Raw genomic sequence first — 21,396 nt, 5'->3', positions numbered from 1 at the left:
GAGGTGGAGAAAACAGGAGCGTCACTAAGAACACACTGTCAACCCCAACTCACCACAGACACAGATTTCCAATCCAAAACAGGATTATGGACCTACAAACAAGGGGCAGATCAGAGTAATTGCCAAAAGGAACTTAGGTTGTACACTGCCCACAGCAAATGTGTGCGCAAAATGCTTTTCTCATTTAGGGCAGACAGAAATAGTATGAGAGGCATCTCCACAGAAAAAACACAGCTTATTACGCCTTCTGAACTCTTGGCGTTGCGCCCGAGACAAAACCCTATCACATTTCATGGGTTCAGAAGTTCGTTCAAAAGGCGGCAACGCCTCTCGTGTAGTTCTACGTTCACGTAAACGCCGATCAACTTGAAAGGCTAATGACATAGAATCATCCAGACCAGAGGGAACAGGAAATCCCACCATAACATCTTTTACGGTCTCTGATAAACTCCTCCGAAAGAGAGCTGCCAATGCACTATCATTCCATGTAGTAAGGACCGCCCAATTTTGGAATTTTTGACAGTATAACTCTGCAGAATCCTGACCCTGGTTCAGTGCCAATAAGGTGTTCTCAGCTTGATCAGTAGCATTAGGTTCATCATACAACAACCCGAAGGCTTGAAAAAATGCGTCCACATTGGTCAGAATAGGATTTTCAGGTGTCAGAGAAAAAGCCCAATCCTGAGGATCGCCGCGCAGCAAGGAGATGACAATTTTAACCTGCTGCACAGAGCTCCCCGATGAGTTAGGCTTCAAGGCAAGAAATAGTTTACAATTATTCTTAAAATTCAAAAATTTAGACCAATCCCCAGAAAACACATCAGGAGTAGGGATTTTTGGTTCAACAGCAGATGATTGAGCGAAATAGGCGGAATTTCAGCGAGCTGCTCAACACGATCAGACAATTGCTTAATCTCCATTAAATATATATATATATATATATATATATATATATATATATATATATATATAATATAATATATATATAATATAAAAAATTCTGACACTTTTTTTTCTTTTACAATTCTTTCCTTCCTTTGAGTACCCTAGAATCTGCGGTTTAGGCTGGTGATTCTGTTATGATTGAGTCACCGAGGAGGAAAGAAAGACAAAGCTAAGCCACAGAAAACCAGAGAGGTTGGTAACTAAGCAGATTGCAGACCCCTGATCCTAACGACACAACTAACGGCAGCCGTGGAGCGTACCTACGATGATCCTAGACGCCTCGTCATGGCTGGAGGACTAAATAAGCCTAAAGCAAGAAAAGGGAAAACTAACTGCCCCAGAGCAGACCCCAAAGGAATAGATAGCCCCCAAACATATATTGTCTGTGAGAAAAGATGAAAACACAAACGCAGGCAGGAAAATAGACTGAGCAAATGATGGGGCCCAAACTAACTAGACAGGAAAGGAAAGTCACTGTCTGCAATCACGCCAAAAAACCTGCAAAAAATGCCCAACACGTCTGATAGAAAAATACTGAAGTCACACGACTTCGTCCACTATATCAGCACTCGGGCCTCTTTTTGCTCTGCTTTCAGAATATACCAATCTAATAAGGGACAAAAGCAAACTGGCACAGGCAGTAACATATGGATGGAAATTCAGCACAGCTCCAGCCGGAGCTGGCTGACCACACAAAACTGAAATAGACAAAATCAGATCAAATGTGAACAATAGCAAAAGAACACGTAGCTGAGCATGCAGGGACTGAGCTGGAAACTAAGACCTCAGGAGGCAGGAAAAAATCACCAGCAGGGATAGAGGGAGTCAGCTGTCTTAAATACAGTCAGAAACTCTGTTAATCAGATCAGCTCCATTACCTCCAGTAACCACCAGAGGGAGCCCAGAAAGAGAACTCACGACCCCTCTGTCAATATAACCAGTTTCACTATCTTCACTAGTAACCAGAGGTAAGCCAGAAAACGAATTCACAACAGTAAACTCTTCTATATTTCTATTATCTGCTGAGTGGAGAGGTAAACTCTTCTATATTTCTATTATCTGCTGAGTGGAGAGGTAAACTCTTCTATATTTCTATTATCTGCTGAGCGGAGAAGTAAACTCTTCTATATTTCTATTATCTGCTGAGTGGAGAGGTAAACTCTTCTATATTTCTATTATTATCTGCTGAGTGGAGAGGTAAACTCTTCTATATTTCTATTATCTGCTGAGTGGAGAGGTAAACTCTTCTATATTTCTATTATCTGCTGAGTGGAGAGGTAAACTCTTCTATATTTCTATTATCTGCTGAGTGGAGAGGTAAACTCTTCTCTATTTCTATTATCTGCTGAGTGGAGAGGTAAACTCTTCTATATTTCTATTATTATCTGCTGAGTGGAGAGGTAAACTCTTCTATATTTCTATTATTATCTGCTGAGTGGAGCGGTAAACTCTTCTATATTTCTATTATCTGCTGAGTGGAGAGGTAAACTCTTCTATATTTCTATTATTATCTGCTGAGTGGAGAGGTAAACTCCTCTATATTTCTATTATCTGCTGAGTGGAGAGGTAAACTCTTCTATATTTCTATTATCTGCTGAGCGGAGAGGTAAACTCTTCTATATTTCTATTATTATCTGCTGAGTGGAGAGGTAAACTCCTCTATATTTCTATTATCTGCTGAGTGGAGAGGTAAACTCTTCTATATTTCTATTATCTGCTGAGTGGAGAGGTAAACTCTTCTATATTTCTATTATCTGCTGAGCGGAGAGGTAAACTCTTCTATATTTCTATTATCTGCTGAGTGGAGAGGTAAACTCTTCTATATTTCTATTATTATCTGCTGAGTGGAGAGGTAAACTCTTCTATATTTCTATTATCTGCTGAGCGGAGAGGTAAACTCTTCTATATTTCTATTATCTGCTGAGCGGAGAGGTAAACTCTTCTATATTTCTATTATCTGCTGAGCGGAGAGGTAAACTCTTCTATATTTCTATTATCTGCTGAGCGGAGAGGTAAACTCTTCTATATTTCTATTATCTGCTGAGTGGAGAGGTAAACTCTTCTATATTTCTATTATCTGCTGAGTGGAGAGGTAAACTCCTCTATATTTCTATTATCTGCTGAGTGGAGAGGTAAACTCTTCTATATTTCTATTATCTGCTGAGCGGAGAGGTAAACTCTTCTATATTTCTATTATCTGCTGAGTGGAGAGGTAAACTCTTCTCTATTTCTATTATCTGCTGAGTGGAGAGGTAAACTCTTCTATATTTCTATTATCTGCTGAGTGGAGAGGTAAACTCCTCTATATTTCTATTATCTGCTGAGTGGAGAGGTAAACTCTTCTCTATTTCTATTATCTGCTGAGTGGAGAGGTAAACTCTTCTATATTTCTATTATCTGCTGAGTGGAGAGGTAAACTCTTCTATATTTCTATTATCTGCTGAGTGGAGAGGTAAACTCTTCTCTATTTCTATTATCTGCTGAGTGGAGAGGTAAACTCTTCTATATTTCTATTATCTGCTGAGTGGAGAGGTAAACTCTTCTATATTTCTATTATCTGCTGAGCGGAGAGGTAAACTCTTCTATATTTCTATTATCTGCTGAGGGGAGAGGTAAACTCTTCTATATTTCTATTATCTGCTGAGTGGAGAGGTAAACTCTTCTATATTTCTATTATCTGCTGAGTGGAGAGGTAAACTCTTCTATATTTCTATTATCTGCTGAGGGGAGAGGTAAACTCTTCTATATTTCTATTATCTGCTGAGTGGAGAGGTAAACTCTTCTATATTTCTATTATCTGCTGAGTGGAGAGGTAAACTCTTCTATATTTCTATTATCTGCTGAGCGGAGAGGTAAACTCTTCTATATTTCTATTATCTGCTGAGGGGAGAGGTAAACTCTTCTATATTTCTATTATCTGCTGAGTGGAGAGGTAAACTCTTCTATATTTCTATTATCTGCTGAGTGGAGAGGTAAACTCTTCTATATTTCTATTATCTGCTGAGGGGAGAGGTAAACTCTTCTATATTTCTATTATCTGCTGAGCGGAGAGGTAAACTCTTCTATATTTCTATTATCTGCTGAGGGGAGAGGTAAACTCTTCTATATTTCTATTATCTGCTGAGCGGAGAGGTAAACTCTTCTATATTTCTATTATCTGCTGAGCGGAGAGGTAAACTCTTCTATATTTCTATTATCTGCTGAGGGGAGAGGTAAACTCTTCTATATTTCTATTATCTGCTGAGTGGAGAGGTAAACTCTTCTATATTTCTATTATCTGCTGAGTGGAGAGGTAAACTCTTCTATATTTCTATTATCTGCTGAGCGGAGAGGTAAACTCTTCTATATTTCTATTATCTGCTGAGTGGAGAGGTAAACTCCTCTATATTTCTATTATCTGCTGAGTGGAGAGGTAAACTCCTCTATATTTCTATTTTCCCTTACGTCCCTCCGGACAGCACCATGGAGGACGTCCTTCCTTGCCCTATAGTGGGACAGGATCAGAGAGAGGTTAAAAGGCCCCTCCCACCTCCACCCTCCAGTGTTTTTCCTGTCCCGGCAGGGGACGGTTGTATGAGAGGTTGCTCTTAGAGCGAAGATAGCCTGTGGACATTTATTGCTTTCCATTCCCCTGGCAGGTGGTCTGTGGCTGATTCCTCTCTGGGAGAGGTCCCTCAGCCGTCATTCGTTGTACCAGATGGGATTGGGGGTCTCAGCCCTCTCTTCCCCGCTGTCAAGTGGACCGTGGCTGACACCTCTTGGAGAAGTTCCTCAGCCAGCCTGCATGATGGGCTCAGGGGGATCGTGCGGCGCGTCCAATCCTTCCCCCTGCCAAGGGGCCCAGGGCCGACACTCCCCGGTGGGGAGTCCCTCTGCCCCAGAGACCAGTCGAGCGGACGTGCTCCTGGGTTGAGCCGCTCCTCCCGGTGGGAGGCTCTCGGCTCGGACGCCGGCCCGGCAAAACATGGCTAATTCCGGAAAACATGCGGTGGAGAAGGCCGCCGCGCCTCCGGCAACGTCAGCATAAGGTCGGCGTGCGTTCCACGGCAGAACGCGGAAGTGCAGAACGAGACAGGCAACAGCCTAGTTTCTTGGATCTCGTGGGGCACTGGAAAGGAAATCACTGGCAGTAATACAACATTCCTGACCAAAAGCCACTTCCCTCCATGGTAGGCTCTCGGCGTTACCAGCTCCCCCTGTCTTTCTAGCAGGTGTGGAGCCAGCACAGGTGAGTGCACGCTGGAATGTTGTGTTCAGGGCCTGGCCTCTGGGTTAATACTAGCCTCAGGCCTTGGTGCCAAAGCTGGGCCTAAAGCCTCATGTGCTGAGATATGCTCCACATATAAGCAGCTAGGCCTTGGACCTCTAGGCTATAGTAAGGCCATTTGTCCAAGCTACATCTCATAATGGGACCTCAGTTAGTTGCAGACCAGGTCTGCACAGAGCCTTATGGCTGGACACATGGTGGCCTTCAAGCAGGGCCGTAATCTGTGCATCATATTACATCATAGGGGCATCGTTTTGTCTCTGTGCATCGTATCGCCGCTGAACATCGGGCCGCTGTGCACGACATATGGCCGTTGTGCACGATACACGGCCGCTGCGCACGATACACGGCCGCTGCGCACGATACACGGCCGCTGCTGCCGTGCACGATATGTTGCCGCCGTGCACTATACGGCCGTTGTGCATCATACGGCCTCTGTGCATCATTGTGCCTCATATTGCATCATTGTGCCTCATATTGCATCATTGTGCCTCATATTGTATCATTGTGCTTCATATTGTATCATTGTGCATCATATCGTATCATTGTGCATCATATCGTATCATTGTGCATCATATCGTATCATTGTGCCTCATATTGCATCATTGTGCCTCATATTGCATCATTGTGCTTCATATTTCATCATTGTGCTTCATATCGCATCATTGTGCTTCATATCGCATCACTGTGCATCATATCGCATCACTGTGCATCATATCGCATCACGGTGCATCATATCGCATCACTGCATCATATCGTATCACTGTGCATCATATCGTATCATTGTGCATCATATCGTATCATTGTGCATCATATCGTATCATGGTGCATCATATTGTATCATGGTGCATCATATTGCACCAGTGTGCCTCATATTGCACCAGTGTGCCTCATATTGCATCATTGCGCTTGATATTGCATCATTGCGCTTCACGTGGCATCATTGTGCTTCAGGTTGCATCATTGTGCTTCATAGTACCTCTGTGCATCATATGGCGTCATAGTACTTTGGTACATCATACGTCATCATATGACTTCATAGTGCCTTTGTACATCATGTGGCTTCATAGTTCCCTTGTGCATCAGACTGCATCAGGGGGCTGCATAGTGCCTCTGTTCAACATGCGGCATCATGGGACCTCTGTGCAGCGTATTCCACTATGTGGCTTCATAGTGCCTTTGTGCTGCAACATAGAGCTCTATAGTGTCTGTGCGTCATACTGCATCATATAGCTTCATAGTCCCTTGGTGCATCATATTGCATCATAAGCCTTCATAGTGGCTATATGCATCATATTGCTTCATAGCGCCCCATAGTGTCTTGGCACATCATATGGCGTCATGGCGCTTCTGTACAGCATAAGGCTTCTGTGCATCATATGGCGTCATAGGGCTTTGGTACCCCAGCGCCTCAGGGGGTCATTTATGGGTCCTAATACCTCTGTGCTTCATAATACCTCGGGTGCTGTGGCTTTGGGCCTCTGGCTTAGACCTTCTGACTTGGGCATTTTTGTGGGCCACACCTTGTATGGTTGGCCTACCACTTCACATTTTGTCTCAGGCCCCAACTCTGGTCTTTGTGTTTCGGGCCTAGACCCAGTTTCTGTTGCTTCATTCTTGGCAACTGGACTTAGCCAGAGGAACAGTTATGCTTGAATTGGCCTTGTAACTTAGCATTTCTTCTATTTGGAACAGAACTCTAAAGTGAGTTACTGTCTTGAGGGCTAAAGGCAGGTCCCTCTCATAGGTAACTTTTAAAGGGAGACATACGTCTTTGGGGTTCATCCTTTAAGTGGACATAGTCTGGGTGCAGAAAATCCCATAAGGTGGGAGGAAACAATTCTTCCCGACTCCACATAGAGCAGTCGGACTGGTTTCCTTGATAGCAGAGGATCCCATACTCGCTGCTCTTACGGGAGTCAGGGCTCCTAAGTTAAAGAAGCGGTATCCATGACTCTTGCAGTCGAGAACCCATAGCCCATCTGCCTCGCAGTAGTCAATCCCCTCTGCGATGGGAGGAAACCTACTTCCCTCTAGCTAAAGAGTGTGGTTCCTCGCACCATAGCAGTCAGGGGTATAAATATCTCTAAGAAGATTGCCTTTTAGGATATAACATATGAATAGGTTGACACATTTACAGTGTCAGTGACTTGTATAGAAGCACACACTTAAGGCCCTTTTACATTTAGCGATGCACCAGCGATCCAACCAGCGATCCGACCCGGTCAGGATCGCTGGTGCATCGCTAAATGATCGCTAAATGATCGCTAGTGAGCTTTCATACAGAAAGATCTCACAGCGATGCAGCAGCGACGCAGCGCACGATACTTACCTTTCACACACAGCGATCCTGCGTCCGCCCGCCCGCGTCCAGCGTCGCTCGTCGTCACAGCAGGAAGTCTCAGCAGGAAGCGCCCGACGAGAAATGGAGCCGGACATTCTCGCGCGATCAGCGATGGACAGCGGGGGAGCCGGTGGCTGGTAAGTATCACGCATGGCGATATCGCTGGCAATATCGCTATAGCGTCACAAAACCAGTGACGTTTTGGCGATATTGCTAGCGATATCGCTTAGTGTAAAACCCCCTTTACTCTCCTCAGTTCCAAAGTCCAGACTCCCGTGTCTAACATCAGTAAAACAGGCGTGAGGATCCACATTTCCCTTTCAATGCTTCTAAGGAAAAGCCAATGTTGGTAGTGGCAGGAGTAGTTACCTGCCAGATGGAGTATTTCCTTAGTCTTAAATAATAGCCAACCCTTTCTTGAGGTTTAGACATGTAAAGGATTCAGAATACACAGGACCTCCTGGATGAGTAGGGTACATACGTCTCAATACTCCGCTATTTTCCATGTACTGTTATTGCTCTGATCTGCCATCGGAGCAGAGTCTCTGGCCTGCAGGTTTCCTTGTAGGATGGTAAGGTGGTCTCCAGCCAAGGTTTAAGCCGAGCCCAGGAGGACCGATGAAGGAACTATCCTGTGTTATAAGCACATACAGCGAATTAACGGTCTGTACAGTCTTCTTTGTATTATGGCTGTGGTTATCACCATACCTTTTGCTGGGCAATAAGGTTTTAATCCTATTTCTGTGACTGCGGTGTTCATAAGTATCTATCACAATAACGGTAATTCACTGCGGTTCATTAGTGGTATTGGGGTGCAACAGGTTGTTCCACTGCAAATCTTGTTTGCCACATTCATACTGAAATTGGCCATTATAGACATATATCAGACACTCACTGCGGTGATTACCTTTGTAGATCCCTTTCGATATCTATATTTCTTCTCATCTTATAGATAATGTCTAGATCTAGCCTGGTTCTTACCTAGAACTTTGATCTGGGGGCTTCTGTACCCACCCTGAGACCTTTGCTTTGGTATTCTCCATGGTGCTGTCCGGAGGGACGTAAGGGAAAAAGGGAATTAGACCTACCGGTAATTCTGTTTCCTGTAGTCCCTCAGGACAGCACCCTTAGTTCCCTCCCTTATGTTTGTCTTTAGGCTTGCATGGAATCGATCGGCAGATTGTTCATCCATCAGATCATCGTGGCTCGAGATGGGGATGGAGCCGCTAAAGGGTCTTACAGATGCGTTTGTAAGGGCGTGTTTAGACCATTTCCATCCATCCTCGGTGGTACTTTGAAAAAACACTGGAGGGTGGAGGTGGGAGGGGCCTTTTAACCTCTCTCTGATCCTGTCCCACTATAGGGCAAGGAAGGATGTCCTCCATGGTGCTGTCCTGAGGGACTACAGGAAACAGAATTACCGGTAGGTCTAATTCCCTTTATCTGCTGAGTGGAGAGGTAAACTCTTCTATATTTCTATTATCTGCTGAGTGGAGAGGTAAACTCTTCTATATTTCTATTATCTGCTGAGTGGAGAGGTAAACTCTTCTATATTTCTATTATTATCTGCTGAGTGGAGAGGTAAACTCTTCTATATTTCTATTATCTGCTGAGTGGAGAGGTAAACTCCTCTATATTTCTATTATCTGCTGAGTGGAGAGGTAAACTCTTCTATATTTCTATTATCTGCTGAGTGGAGAGGTAAACTCTTCTATATTTCTATTATCTGCTGAGTGGAGAGGTAAACTCTTCTATATTTCTATTATCTGCTGAGTGGAGAGGTAAACTCTTCTATATTTCTATTATCTGCTGAGTGGAGAGGTAAACTCTTCTATATTTCTATTATCTGCTGAGGGGAGAGGTAAACTCTTCTATATTTCTATTATCTGCTGAGGGGAGAGGTAAACTCTTCTATATTTCTATTATCTGCTGAGTGGAGAGGTAAACTCTTCTATATTTCTATTATCTGCTGAGTGGAGAGGTAAACTCTTCTATATTTCTATTATCTGCTGAGCGGAGAGGTAAACTCTTCTATATTTCTATTATCTGCTGAGCGGAGAGGTAAACTCTTCTATATTTCTATTATCTGCTGAGTGGAGAGGTAAACTCCTCTATATTTCTATTATCTGCTGAGTGGAGAGGTAAACTCTTCTATATTTCTATTATCTGCTGAGTGGAGAGGTAAACTCTTCTATATTTCTATTATCTGCTGAGTGGAGAGGTAAACTCTTCTATATTTCTATTATCTGCTGAGTGGAGAGGTAAACTCTTCTATATTTCTATTATCTGCTGAGCGGAGAGGTAAACTCTTCTATATTTCTATTATCTGCTGAGCGGAGAGGTAAACTCTTCTATATTTCTATTATCTGCTGAGCGGAGAGGTAAACTCTTCTATATTTCTATTATCTGCTGAGCGGAGAGGTAAACTCTTCTATATTTCTATTATCTGCTGAGTGGAGAGGTAAACTCTTCTATATTTCTATTATCTGCTGAGTGGAGAGGTAAACTCTTCTATATTTCTGTTATCTGCTGAGTGGAGAGGTAAACTCTTCTATATTTCTATTATTATCTGCTGAGTGGAGAGGTAAACTCTTCTATATTTCTATTATTATCTGCTGAGTGGAGAGGTAAACTCTTCTATATTTCTATTATCTGCTGAGTGGAGAGGTAAACTCTTCTATATTTCTATTATCTGCTGAGTGGAGAGGTAAACTCTTCTATATTTCTATTATCTGCTGAGTGGAGAGGTAAACTCTTCTATATTTCTATTATTATCTGCTGAGTGGAGAGGTAAACTCTTCTATATTTCTATTATTATCTGCTGAGTGGAGAGGTAAACTCTTCTATATTTCTATTATCTGTTGGGAGGAGAGGTAAACTCTTGTATTACCCCTATAGCAGTGTCAGCAGTTGATCCTGCCCCCATAATTGTGTCATGACCACATTTTTTACGTTCAACTTTTTTCTATTCTCCTCTTCTAAAACCTTGGTTCGTCTTGTGGTCCAAAAAACATGACAGAAACAAACATACATGACACAGATATATCAGACGTTCACCTGAATATAGGTCAGACATCAGCCGGAAGAGGCTGGAGAACCCACTTGCTCCTTCGTTGATGTCCTATGCTGTCCGCTCTCCTCCTTTTGACCTCTTCTCTTTGACAGTGATGCAGGGAAGGCAACGGTGCGTGGCACAGCAAATACACTGTAAGTTCTTCTGCACGTCCTCCACTATGGTACCTTGTGTGCTGTGCGGCCGTCCTCATAATTTTATGAACACTCACCATTGTGGTGCCGTGCAGGAGGACAGAAACACCAACCAGTGAGTGCTCTCATCTGTCTGATGAGGAAATTACCTTTGGCCAGCATCCTCTCTTCCTGATTGACACCCCCTCCTTTTCAGTGCCTGGACTGGTGGGAGTGGGAGCCGTCAGGTGTCAAGCATCACCAGGCCTGTGACGACACATCATTTTATCTTAATTATCCAGACTTCTATTTTCAGTAAGCATGGAGTCATAGACTTTTATCATTGTTAACTCTTCTTGTAGGTTGTATTGATATTTGTAAATTGATGAATGGTTGTTATTTACCTCTTAGAATCATAGAATCATAGAATCGTAGAGTTGGAAGGGACCTCCTGGGCCATCTGGTCCAACCCCCTGCTCAAAGCAGGATTCGCTAAATCATCCCAGTCAGATGTCTGTCCAGCCTCTGTTTGAAGACTTCCATTGAAGGAGAACTCACCACTTCTCGTGGCAGCCTGTTCCACTCATTGATCACTCTAACTGTCAAAAAGTTTTTTCTAATATCTAATCTGTGTCTCTTCCCATTCAGTTTCATCCCATTGCTTCTAGTCTTTCCTTGTGCAAATGAGAATAAAGTTGATCCTTCTACAATGTGACAGCCCTTTAGATATTTGTAGACAGCTATTAAGTCTCCTCTCAGTCTTCTCTTTTGCAAACTAAACATTCCCAAATCCTGCAACCTTTCCTCATAAGACAGGGTTTGCAGACCGGTCACCATTCTGGTCGCTCTTTTCTGAACTTGCTCCAGTTTGTTGATGTCTTTTTTAAAATGTGGCACCCAAAACTGGACACAAAATTCCAGATGAGGTCTGACCAAAGAGGAGTAGAGGGAAATAATGACTTCACGTGATCTAGACTGTATGCTTCTGTTAATACATCCTAGAATTGCATTTGCCTTTTTTGCTGCTGCATCACACTGTTGACTCATATTCAGTCTGTGATCTATTAGTATACCCAAGTCTTTTTCACATGTGCTGTCACTTAGCCCTATTCCTCCCATTCTATATATGCTTTTTTCATTTTTATTGCCCAGATGTAGTACTTTGCATTTCTCCCTGTTAAAAACCATTCTGTTAGTTGCTCTTATATCAGCTCCTACAGTTTATTGCACTGTTATCTTTGCAAAACAGGGATGCAAGGTCCCTGAGCAAAGATATTTGCTGATAAGGTGATTACACATTATACCAGGCCAAGCAGTTTGTTGACTTACACACATTGAAGGATAAGCTAAATAATCAAACAATGTACGTTAATGTCATCATCCCTTCCCCTTGACCTGTGAATAATTGCTTTAAGACCAGTTGTGAGCAATAAAAAAGGGTATATGCCTCTGTAACAAGATACATCCAGAGATCCAAAGATTCTTTACGAAGGCACAACCACAAACACTATACAAGACCACAGCCAATATCATGGCTCCGTCAAGAAGGACACAGATATGACATTCTACACGATGCAAGCTTAGGAGACCACGGCCCCTGCTTAAAGAATGCAGACCTGCTCCATTGACCATCCCTGAGCCCATGGATATATTTGGTGTAGCCAGGATTTGGACCCACCGGTTACCACATTCTCCTTGGATACGTTAGGGAAAGCCAGGTTTGGGACCCACCAGTCACCTGGCTCCATTAAGATATTCAGACAAGCAAGGTTATGACCCTCTTTCGAGGGAGGATCTGAATTGACCCTTCATGGTTAACCAAGTGAATTACAAATTAATCTACAGGGCGTTGCTAGCAACTGAGAATGACAAGACAGAGATGAGTCTCTGTATGGGAGGATCAAGGCAGATCGCTAACCCCGTTTATTGAGTCACACATTACATAGATTTCTGCTTAGTTATGCAAAGCACACAGCTACCAATAGCATCGTTGTAACACATTTACTTTATAAGCCAATAGTATTGCAAGAAAACCGGAAACTACATTTATGTCCCTAGTTACGTGGCATAGAGAATAGAACAATAGCACATTCATCAGGGTCTCATATGTTATATCTTGTTCAGACTGGAACAATCTGGTTTTATTACAACCGTGAACTTTACCCTAGTTACAGAATTTATCTGGTAAACAACAAAATGGCGGTCCAAGCACAAAAATGGTGTCTTTGACAACAAGATGTCCCGTACATCTGAATACTGTACTTCACACCTCCCGTCACCTGGCCTTGTCCCTTAATGGACTGTCCGTTTCCTAAGCTTATAGTTGCCTCCTCTCTGTGCATGCCACAGGTGCGGGGTAGTCAGCCCTGGAATCTCTGAAGTCACAGCTGCTGTTATCCTGGCGAGTCAGCGGAAGGGTGAGACTTTGTAATTTTGCACCATCTGGTGTATTTGCAGGGAATTTTCTGTATGTTATTGTATGTTATTGTTTGTTTGTGGTTCAATAAATTGTTTCCACACTGTCTTACGTTAACCCTCTATTGTGTGAGTAGTAATATGCCCACTGTAAAAGGAGAACAGGCGTTCAATGAGATGAGCTCTGGTCCATGCGGTTTCTGGCTAGCCGGCTAGAGCACCTGCTGCCCCCCCTTGTCTTCAAATTTTGATGGCGGTGGTGTGATACTACTCAGCTTGGGGAAGCTGGAGGGGACTTGTGTTCTCACACCTTCCAGGGCTGCACAACCAGGGAGGTATACGGACCGACCCAGCTGACCATTGAGGCATGCACGGCAGATTTTCGATGCCACTATGTCCATTCCCATCAACTCTGCCGTAGGAAGAACACCAGAGTGGATGTATAACCGCACCAAGAAACGGCAACTACAGGAACTGTGCCAGCTTCGACGTATTGAATACCAGGCCACCGACACTCTTATCTAATTTAATCCAGGTCCTCCAGGGTGCGAAGGATGCCATGTGTGGACGCAGTGGATACGAGTCGGTTCTTGTCAATTACGTGTGAAGAGAATTTGCAAGGAAGACATGGAATATACACTGAGGAAACTGGATGATAAAAAGTTTTGTTGTCGTTTAGGTGAGAACTCTTACATTCCTGTCTGTGCTAAAAGACATGCTGATAGACTGTCCCCGATAAGTGGGGAAATATTATCGGAAACCTATCACGTCTGGCTAATTAAGATGGGGAAGCAATGTGACGTCACAAAATTTTATCTTAATTTTCCAGACATCTATTTTCTGTAAGATAAGGAGGAATAGACTGTTATCTATATGTTGACTTTTGAATTTGTTTTTGTTTCTTTGGTTGGTCAAGAGTCTGAAATGTTGACTCTTGTAGGTTAAATTGTATTTGGAAATTGATGAATGGTTGTTAGTTACCTCTTATTTCAGCTCCTACAGTTTATTGCACTGTTATCTTTGCAAAACTGGGATGCAGGGTCACTGAACAATGATGTTTGCTTATATGTTGACTACACATTATACCTGACCATGCAGTTTGTTGTCTTGCAAACATTGAAGGATAAACTAAATAATCAATGTTAATCTCCTCACCTTTTCCCCTTGAACTGTGAAGAATGGCTTGAAGAACAGTTGTGAACTATAAAAAGGGGATATGCCTCTTTAGCAAGATATATCCAAATGAACCAGAGACTCTTTACAAAATCACAGTCAGGAACACTCTACAAGCAGCCAAGACATCATGACTCCATCACGAGGGGCACAGATTTGACATTCTACAGGATGCCAGCTTAAGGGACCATGGCCCCACCTGAAATATACAGATCTGCTTCATTGACCACCACTGAACCCATGGATACATTTGGAAAAGCCAGGATTGGGAACCACCGGTCACCTGGCTCCATTGAGTTGTTCGAAGAAGCCAGGTTATGACCCTCCGGTCATCTGGCCTTGTATCTCAAGACACTTTAAGCTTTCTAATCTTCTCGTTGCCTCCTCTCTCCGCATACAACAGGTGGTGGTAGTCAGACCTGTGAGCTCTGAAGTCACAGCTGCTCTTATCTCGGCAACTCAGCGGAAGGGTGAGACTGTAATTTTGCACCAACTTGTGGTATTTGCTGGGACTCTTCTTTATACATAAAAAGTTCTATATATAGGCACGGAGGTCAGTGGGTTCTCTGGTCCGCTAGTCTGAAACCGCTTGCACCAGGGTCCATTAAGAAGAGTCAACATTTCAGACTCTTGACCAATTAAAAAAAGAAGCATATAAATTCAAAAGTGAACATATAGATAAGTTTATGCCTCCTGGCTTGCTGAAAATAGACGTCTGGATAATTAAGATAAAATGCTTTGTTGTCACAGGGTCACATGACTGAGGGCCCTTATAGTAACTCCGTGGTCTGCTGCTACGGCAGTACACCCCTTCCTGTAAGGGTCCATCTCTGGGCCTTAGTGCAGCTGCATCGGTGATATGTCTCCTCTGAATTGTCACACACTGGATGCATATTAGACCCTTCAGGCTTCTGTACATGTCAGACCTAGTGGATATTGTTAGGCTCTAGTTGCCATTGCAGCCCTTTAGCACCTAACGATCATGGTGTGAGGGACAAGTGTGTTTTGCCTCTAACCATCTGGCAGAGCTGGCATCTCTGGATCTAAGCTGCAAGGATCTGAGCGACCTCAGTAGATTCTGTAGTCATTTGTGTTTTGATAAAATATTTCCATTGTTTTTAATTTTTGTTTAAACCTTTGATATCCCAAACTACCTGCTTCATGTCCCTAAATTCAGCCTAAAGCTGAATTTAAACAAATCTATCCAGCAATCACTTTCCTGAATCCATCCCCTCACATGTAGCAAAGTAATGTCTCCTCCTAACTCCGTCATGTAATTCATATAGACAGGGATAATGTGTTCCTCCCATACAGTCCTGAGATTATCATCATATAGTCCTGACCTTCCCGGCCCGCAAGAAGATCTCTACATCTAATGTTCGGTCGTGTACATTGATCTTACAAATCGGTTACTTTCCCGGTCTACAGAAAACTAAATTCCTTTAGCAGAGAAGAAACCTGATCTTCTACAAAAAGGATTCCTCATCACCAACCCCCTTCATCCTCTTTCCTATTATTGGGAAACCAGGTAGTCGGGGCCACATGAGCTCACCTGTTGAGATGGATGGGCAGCTGCCGAGACAACACACAAACTGTCTTATGTTTCCTTATGTGTAATATTCATCATCATCTCTCCTTATACAGGATTACACAATAGAGAAGAAGACATCAGGTGACTGTGTGACTCCCATCATCCATCTCCATGTATCCGGAGGAGGGAGCAGCAATGAGAGCCCCATCACAGAAGCCCCACACTCCCCGATGCCTGAGAAGAAGATCCTAGATCTCACCACCGAGATCACAGAGCTGCTGACTGGAGAGGTGACTGCTGGGAGATTATACAGTGTACACTGGGGGATTCTGGGTGATGAGAGGAGACTGCTGGGAGATTATACAGTGTACACTGGGGGATTCTGGGTGATGAGAGGAGACTGCTGGGAGATTATACAGTGTACACTGGAGGATTCTGGGTGATGAGAGGAGACTGCTGGGAGATTATACAGTGTACACTGGGGGATTCTGGGTGATGAGAGGAGACTGCTGGGAGATTATACAGTGTACACTGGGGGATTCTGGGTGATGAGAGGAGACTGCTGGGAGATTATACAGTGTACACTGGAGGATTCTGGGTGAGGAGAGGAGACTGCTGGGAGATTATACAGTGTACACTGGGGGATTCTGGGTGATGAGAGGAGACTGCTGGGAGATTATACAGTGTACACTGGGGGATTCTGGGTGATGAGAGGAGACTGCTGGGAGATTATACTGTATACACTGGAGGATTCTGGGTGATGAGAGGAGACTGCTGGGAGATTATACAGTGTACACTGGAGGATTCTGGGTGATGAGAGGAGACTGCTGGGAGATTATACAGTATACACTGGAGGATTCTGGGTGATGAGAGGAGACTGCTGGGAGATTATACAGTATACACTGGAGGATTCTGGGTGATGAGAGGAGACTGCTGGGAGATTATACAGTGTACACTGGGGGATTCTGGGTGATGAGAGGAGACTGCTGGGAGATTATACAGTGTACACTGGAGGATTCTGGGTGATGAGAGGAGACTGCTGGGAGATTATACAGTGTACACTGGGGGATTCTGGGTGATGAGAGGAGACTGCTGGGAGATTATACAGTGTACACTGGAGGATTCTGGGTGATGAGAGGAGACTGCTGGGAGATTATACAGTATACACTGGAGGATTCTGGGTGATGAGAGGAGACTGCTGGGAGATTATACAGTGTACACTGGGGGATTCTGGGTGATGAGAGGAGACTGCTGGGAGATTATACAGTGTACACTGGGGGATTCTGGGTGATGAGAGGAGACTGCTGGGAGATTATACAGTATACACTGGAGGATTCTGGGTGATGAGAGGAGACTGCTGGGAGATTATACAGTGTACACTGGGGGATTCTGGGTGATGAGAGGAGACTGCTGGGAGATTATACAGTGTACACTGGGGGATTCTGGGTGATGAGAGGAGACTGCTGGGAGATTATACAGTATACACTGGAGGATTCTGGGTGATGAGAGGAGACTGCTGGGAGATTATACAGTGTACACTGGAGGATTCTGGGTGATGAGAGGAGACTGCTGGGAGATTATACAGTATACACTGGAGGAATCTGGGTGATGAGAGGAGACTGCTGGGAGATTATACTGTATACACTGGAGGATTCTGGGTGATGAGAGGAGACTGCTGGGAGATTATACAGTATACACTGGAGGAATCTGGGTGATGAGAGGAGACTGCTGGGAGATTATACAGTGTACACTGGAGGATTCTGGGTGATGAGAGGAGACTGCTGGGAGATTATACAGTATACACTGGAGGAATCTGGGTGATGAGAGGAGACTGCTGGGAGATTATACTGTATACACTGGAGGATTCTGGGTGATGAGAGGAGACTGCTGGGAGATTATACAGTGTACACTGGAGGAATCTGGGTGATGAGAGGAGACTGCTGGGAGATTATACAGTGTACACTGGAGGATTCTGGGTGATGAGAGGAGACTGCTGGGAGATTATACAGTGTACACTGGAGGATTCTGGGTGATGAGAGGAGACTGCTGGGAGATTATACAGTGTACACTGGGGGATTCTGGGTGATGAGAGGAGACTGCTGGGAGATTATACAGTATACACTGGAGGAATCTGGGTGATGAGAGGAGACTGCTGGGAGATTATACTGTATACACTGGAGGATTCTGGGTGATGAGAGGAGACTGCTGGGAGATTATACAGTGTACACTGGAGGAATCTGGGTGATGAGAGGAGACTGCTGGGAGATTATACAGTGTACACTGGAGGATTCTGGGTGATGAGAGGAGACTGCTGGGAGATTATACAGTGTACACTGGAGGATTCTGGGTGATGAGAGGAGACTGCTGGGAGATTATACAGTGTACACTGGGGGATTCTGGGTGATGAGAGGAGACTGCTGGGAGATTATACAGTATACACTGGGGGATTCTGGGTGATGAGAGGAGACTGCTGGGAGATTATAAAGTGTACACTGGAGGATTCTGGGTGATGAGAGGAGACTGCTGGGAGATTATACAGTGTACACTGGGGGATTCTGGGTGATGAGAGGAGACTGCTGGGAGATTATACAGTGTACACTGGGGGATTCTGGGTGATGAGAGGAGACTGCTGGGAGATTATACAGTGTACACTGGGGGATTCTGGGTGATGAGAGGAGACTGCTGGGAGATTATACAGTGTACACTGGGGGATTCTGGGTGATGAGAGGAGACTGCTGGGAGATTATACAGTGTACACTGGAGGATTCTGGGTGATGAGAGGAGACTGCTGGGAGATTATACAGTGTACACTGGGGGATTCTGGGTGATGAGAGGTGACTGCTGGGAGATTATACAGTGTACACTGGGGGATTCTGGGTGATGAGAGGAGACTGCTGGGAGATTATACTGTATACACTGGAGGATTCTGGGTGATGAGAGGAGACTGCTGGGAGATTATACAGTGTACACTGGAGGATTCTGGGTGATGAGAGGAGACTGCTGGGAGATTATACAGTATACACTGGAGGATTCTGGGTGATGAGAGGAGACTGCTGGGAGATTATAAAGTGTACACTGGAGGATTCTGGGTGATGAGAGGAGACTGCTGGGAGATTATACAGTGTACACTGGAGGATTCTGGGTGATGAGAGGAGACTGCTGGGAGATTATACAGTGTACACTGGGGGATTCTGGGTGATGAGAGGAGACTGCTGGGAGATTATACAGTATACACTGGGGGATTCTGGGTGATGAGAGGAGACTGCTGGGAGATTATACAGTGTACACTGGAGGAATCTGGGTGATGAGAGGAGACTGCTGGGAGATTATACAGTGTACACTGGAGGAATCTGGGTGATGAGAGGAGACTGCTGGGAGATTATACAGTGTACACTGGGGGATTCTGGGTGATGAGAGGAGACTGCTGGGAGATTATACAGTATACACTGGGGGATTCTGGGTGATGAGAGGAGACTGCTGGGAGATTATACAGTATACACTGGGGGATTCTGGGTGATGAGAGGAGACTGCTGGGAGATTATACAGTGTACACTGGAGGATTCTGGGTGATGAGAGGAGACTGCTGGGAGATTACACAGTATACACTGAAGGATTCTGGGTGATGAGAGGAGACTGCTGGGAGATTATACAGTATACACTGGAGGATTCTGGGTGATGAGAGGAGACTGCTGGGAGATTATACAGTATACACTGGAGGATTCTGGGTGATGAGAGGAGACTGCTGGGAGATTATACAGTGTACACTGGAGGATTCTGGGTGATGAGAGGAGACTGCTGGGAGATTATACAGTGTACACTGGGGGATTCTGGGTGATGAGAGGAGACTGCTGGGAGATTATACAGTATACACTGGGGGATTCTGGGTGATGAGAGGAGACTGCTGGGAGATTATAAAGTGTACACTGGAGGATTCTGGGTGATGAGAGGAGACTGCTGGGAGATTATACAGTGTACACTGGAGGATTCTGGGTGATGAGAGGAGACTGCTGGGAGATTATACAGTATACACTGGGGGATTCTGGGTGATGAGAGGAGACTGCTGGGAGATTATACAGTATATAGTGGGGGATTCTGGGTGATGAGAGGAGACTGCTGGGAGATTATACAGTATACACTGGAGGATTCTGGGTGATGAGAGGAGACTGCTGGTAGATTATACAGTATACACTGGGGGATTCTGGGTGATGAGAGGAGACTGCTGGGAGATTATACAGTGTACACTGGAGGATTCTGGGTGATGAGAGGAGACTGCTGGGAGATTACACAGTATACACTGAAGGATTCTGGGTGATGAGAGGAGACTGCTGGGAGATTATACAGTATACACTGGAGGATTCTGGGTGATGAGAGGAGACTGCTGGGAGATTATACAGTATACACTGGAGGATTCTGGGTGATGAGAGGAGACTGCTGGGAGATTATACAGTGTACACTGGAGGATTCTGGGTGATGAGAGGAGACTGCTGGGAGATTATACAGTGTACACTGGGGGATTCTGGGTGATGAGAGGAGACTGCTGGGAGATTATACAGTATACACTGGAGGATTCTGGGTGATGAGAGGAGACTGCTGGGAGATTATACAGTGTACACTGGAGGATTCTGGGTGATGAGAGGAGACTGCTGGGAGATTATACAGTGTACACTGGAGGATTCTGGGTGATGAGAGGAGACTGCTGGGAGATTATACAGTATACACTGGAGGATTCTGGGTGATGAGAGGAGACTGCTGGGAGATTATACAGTGCACACTGGAGGATTCTGGGGGATGAGAGGAGACTGCTGGGAGATTATACAGTATACACTGGAGGATTCTGGGGGATGAGAGGAGACTGCTGGGAGATTATACAGTATACACTGGAGGATTCTGGGTGATGAGAGGAGACTGCTGGGAGATTATACAGTGTACACTGGAGGATTCTGGGTGATGAGAGGAGACTGCTGGGAGATTATACAGTATACACTGGAGGATTCTGGGGGATGAGAGGAGACTGCTGGGAGATTATACAGTATACACTGGAGGATTCTGGGTGATGAGAGGAGACTGCTGGGAGATTATACAGTGTACACTGGAGGATTCTGGGTGATGAGAGGAGACTGCTGGGAGATTATACAGTGTACACTGGAGGATTCTGGGTGATGAGAGGAGACTGCTGGGAGATTATACAGTATACACTGGAGGATTCTGGGTGATGAGAGGAGACTGCTGGGAGATTATACAGTGTACACTGGAGGATTCTGGGGGATGAGAGGAGACTGCTGGGAGATTATACAGTATACACTGGAGGATTCTGGGTGATGAGAGGAGACTGCTGGGAGATTATACAGTATACACTGGAGGATTCTGGGGGATGAGAGGAGACTGCTGGGAGATTATACAGTATACACTGGAGGATTCTGGGTGATGAGAGGAGACTGCTGGGAGATTATACAGTATACACTGGAGGATTCTGGGGGATGAGAGGAGACTGCTGGGAGATTATACAGTATACACTGGAGGATTCTGGGGGATGAG

The 21,396-nt window shown here is 44.6% G+C and overlaps 1 protein-coding gene across 4 annotated transcripts in view; it reads left to right on the top strand.

The window, feature by feature from the left end:
* LOC141065415 (uncharacterized) overlaps nucleotides 1-21,396 on the top strand; it is a 63,453-nt gene that overhangs the window by 27,440 nt on the left and 14,617 nt on the right. For 3 of the 4 annotated variants that reach the window (XM_073557892.1, XM_073557889.1, XM_073557890.1), the window contains exon 3: nucleotides 15,975-16,151. In XM_073557892.1, coding sequence (XP_073413993.1) covers nucleotides 15,975-16,151 — 177 coding nt within the window. Of the gene's footprint in view, nucleotides 1-13,692; nucleotides 13,837-15,974; nucleotides 16,152-21,396 lie in introns of all 4 variants that reach the window. The other variant, XM_073557891.1, reaches the window with a different exon arrangement.

The sequence above is a fragment of the Dendrobates tinctorius genome, unplaced genomic scaffold (genome assembly GCF_039654945.1).
Source record: "Dendrobates tinctorius isolate UK_male_01 unplaced genomic scaffold, ASM3965494v1 ptg000251l, whole genome shotgun sequence".
In the NCBI taxonomy this organism is placed as follows: Eukaryota; Metazoa; Chordata; class Amphibia; order Anura; family Dendrobatidae; genus Dendrobates; species Dendrobates tinctorius.
The sequence above is the reverse complement of the archived record's forward strand: the minus strand, read 5'-3'. Positions and strand labels throughout refer to the sequence as shown.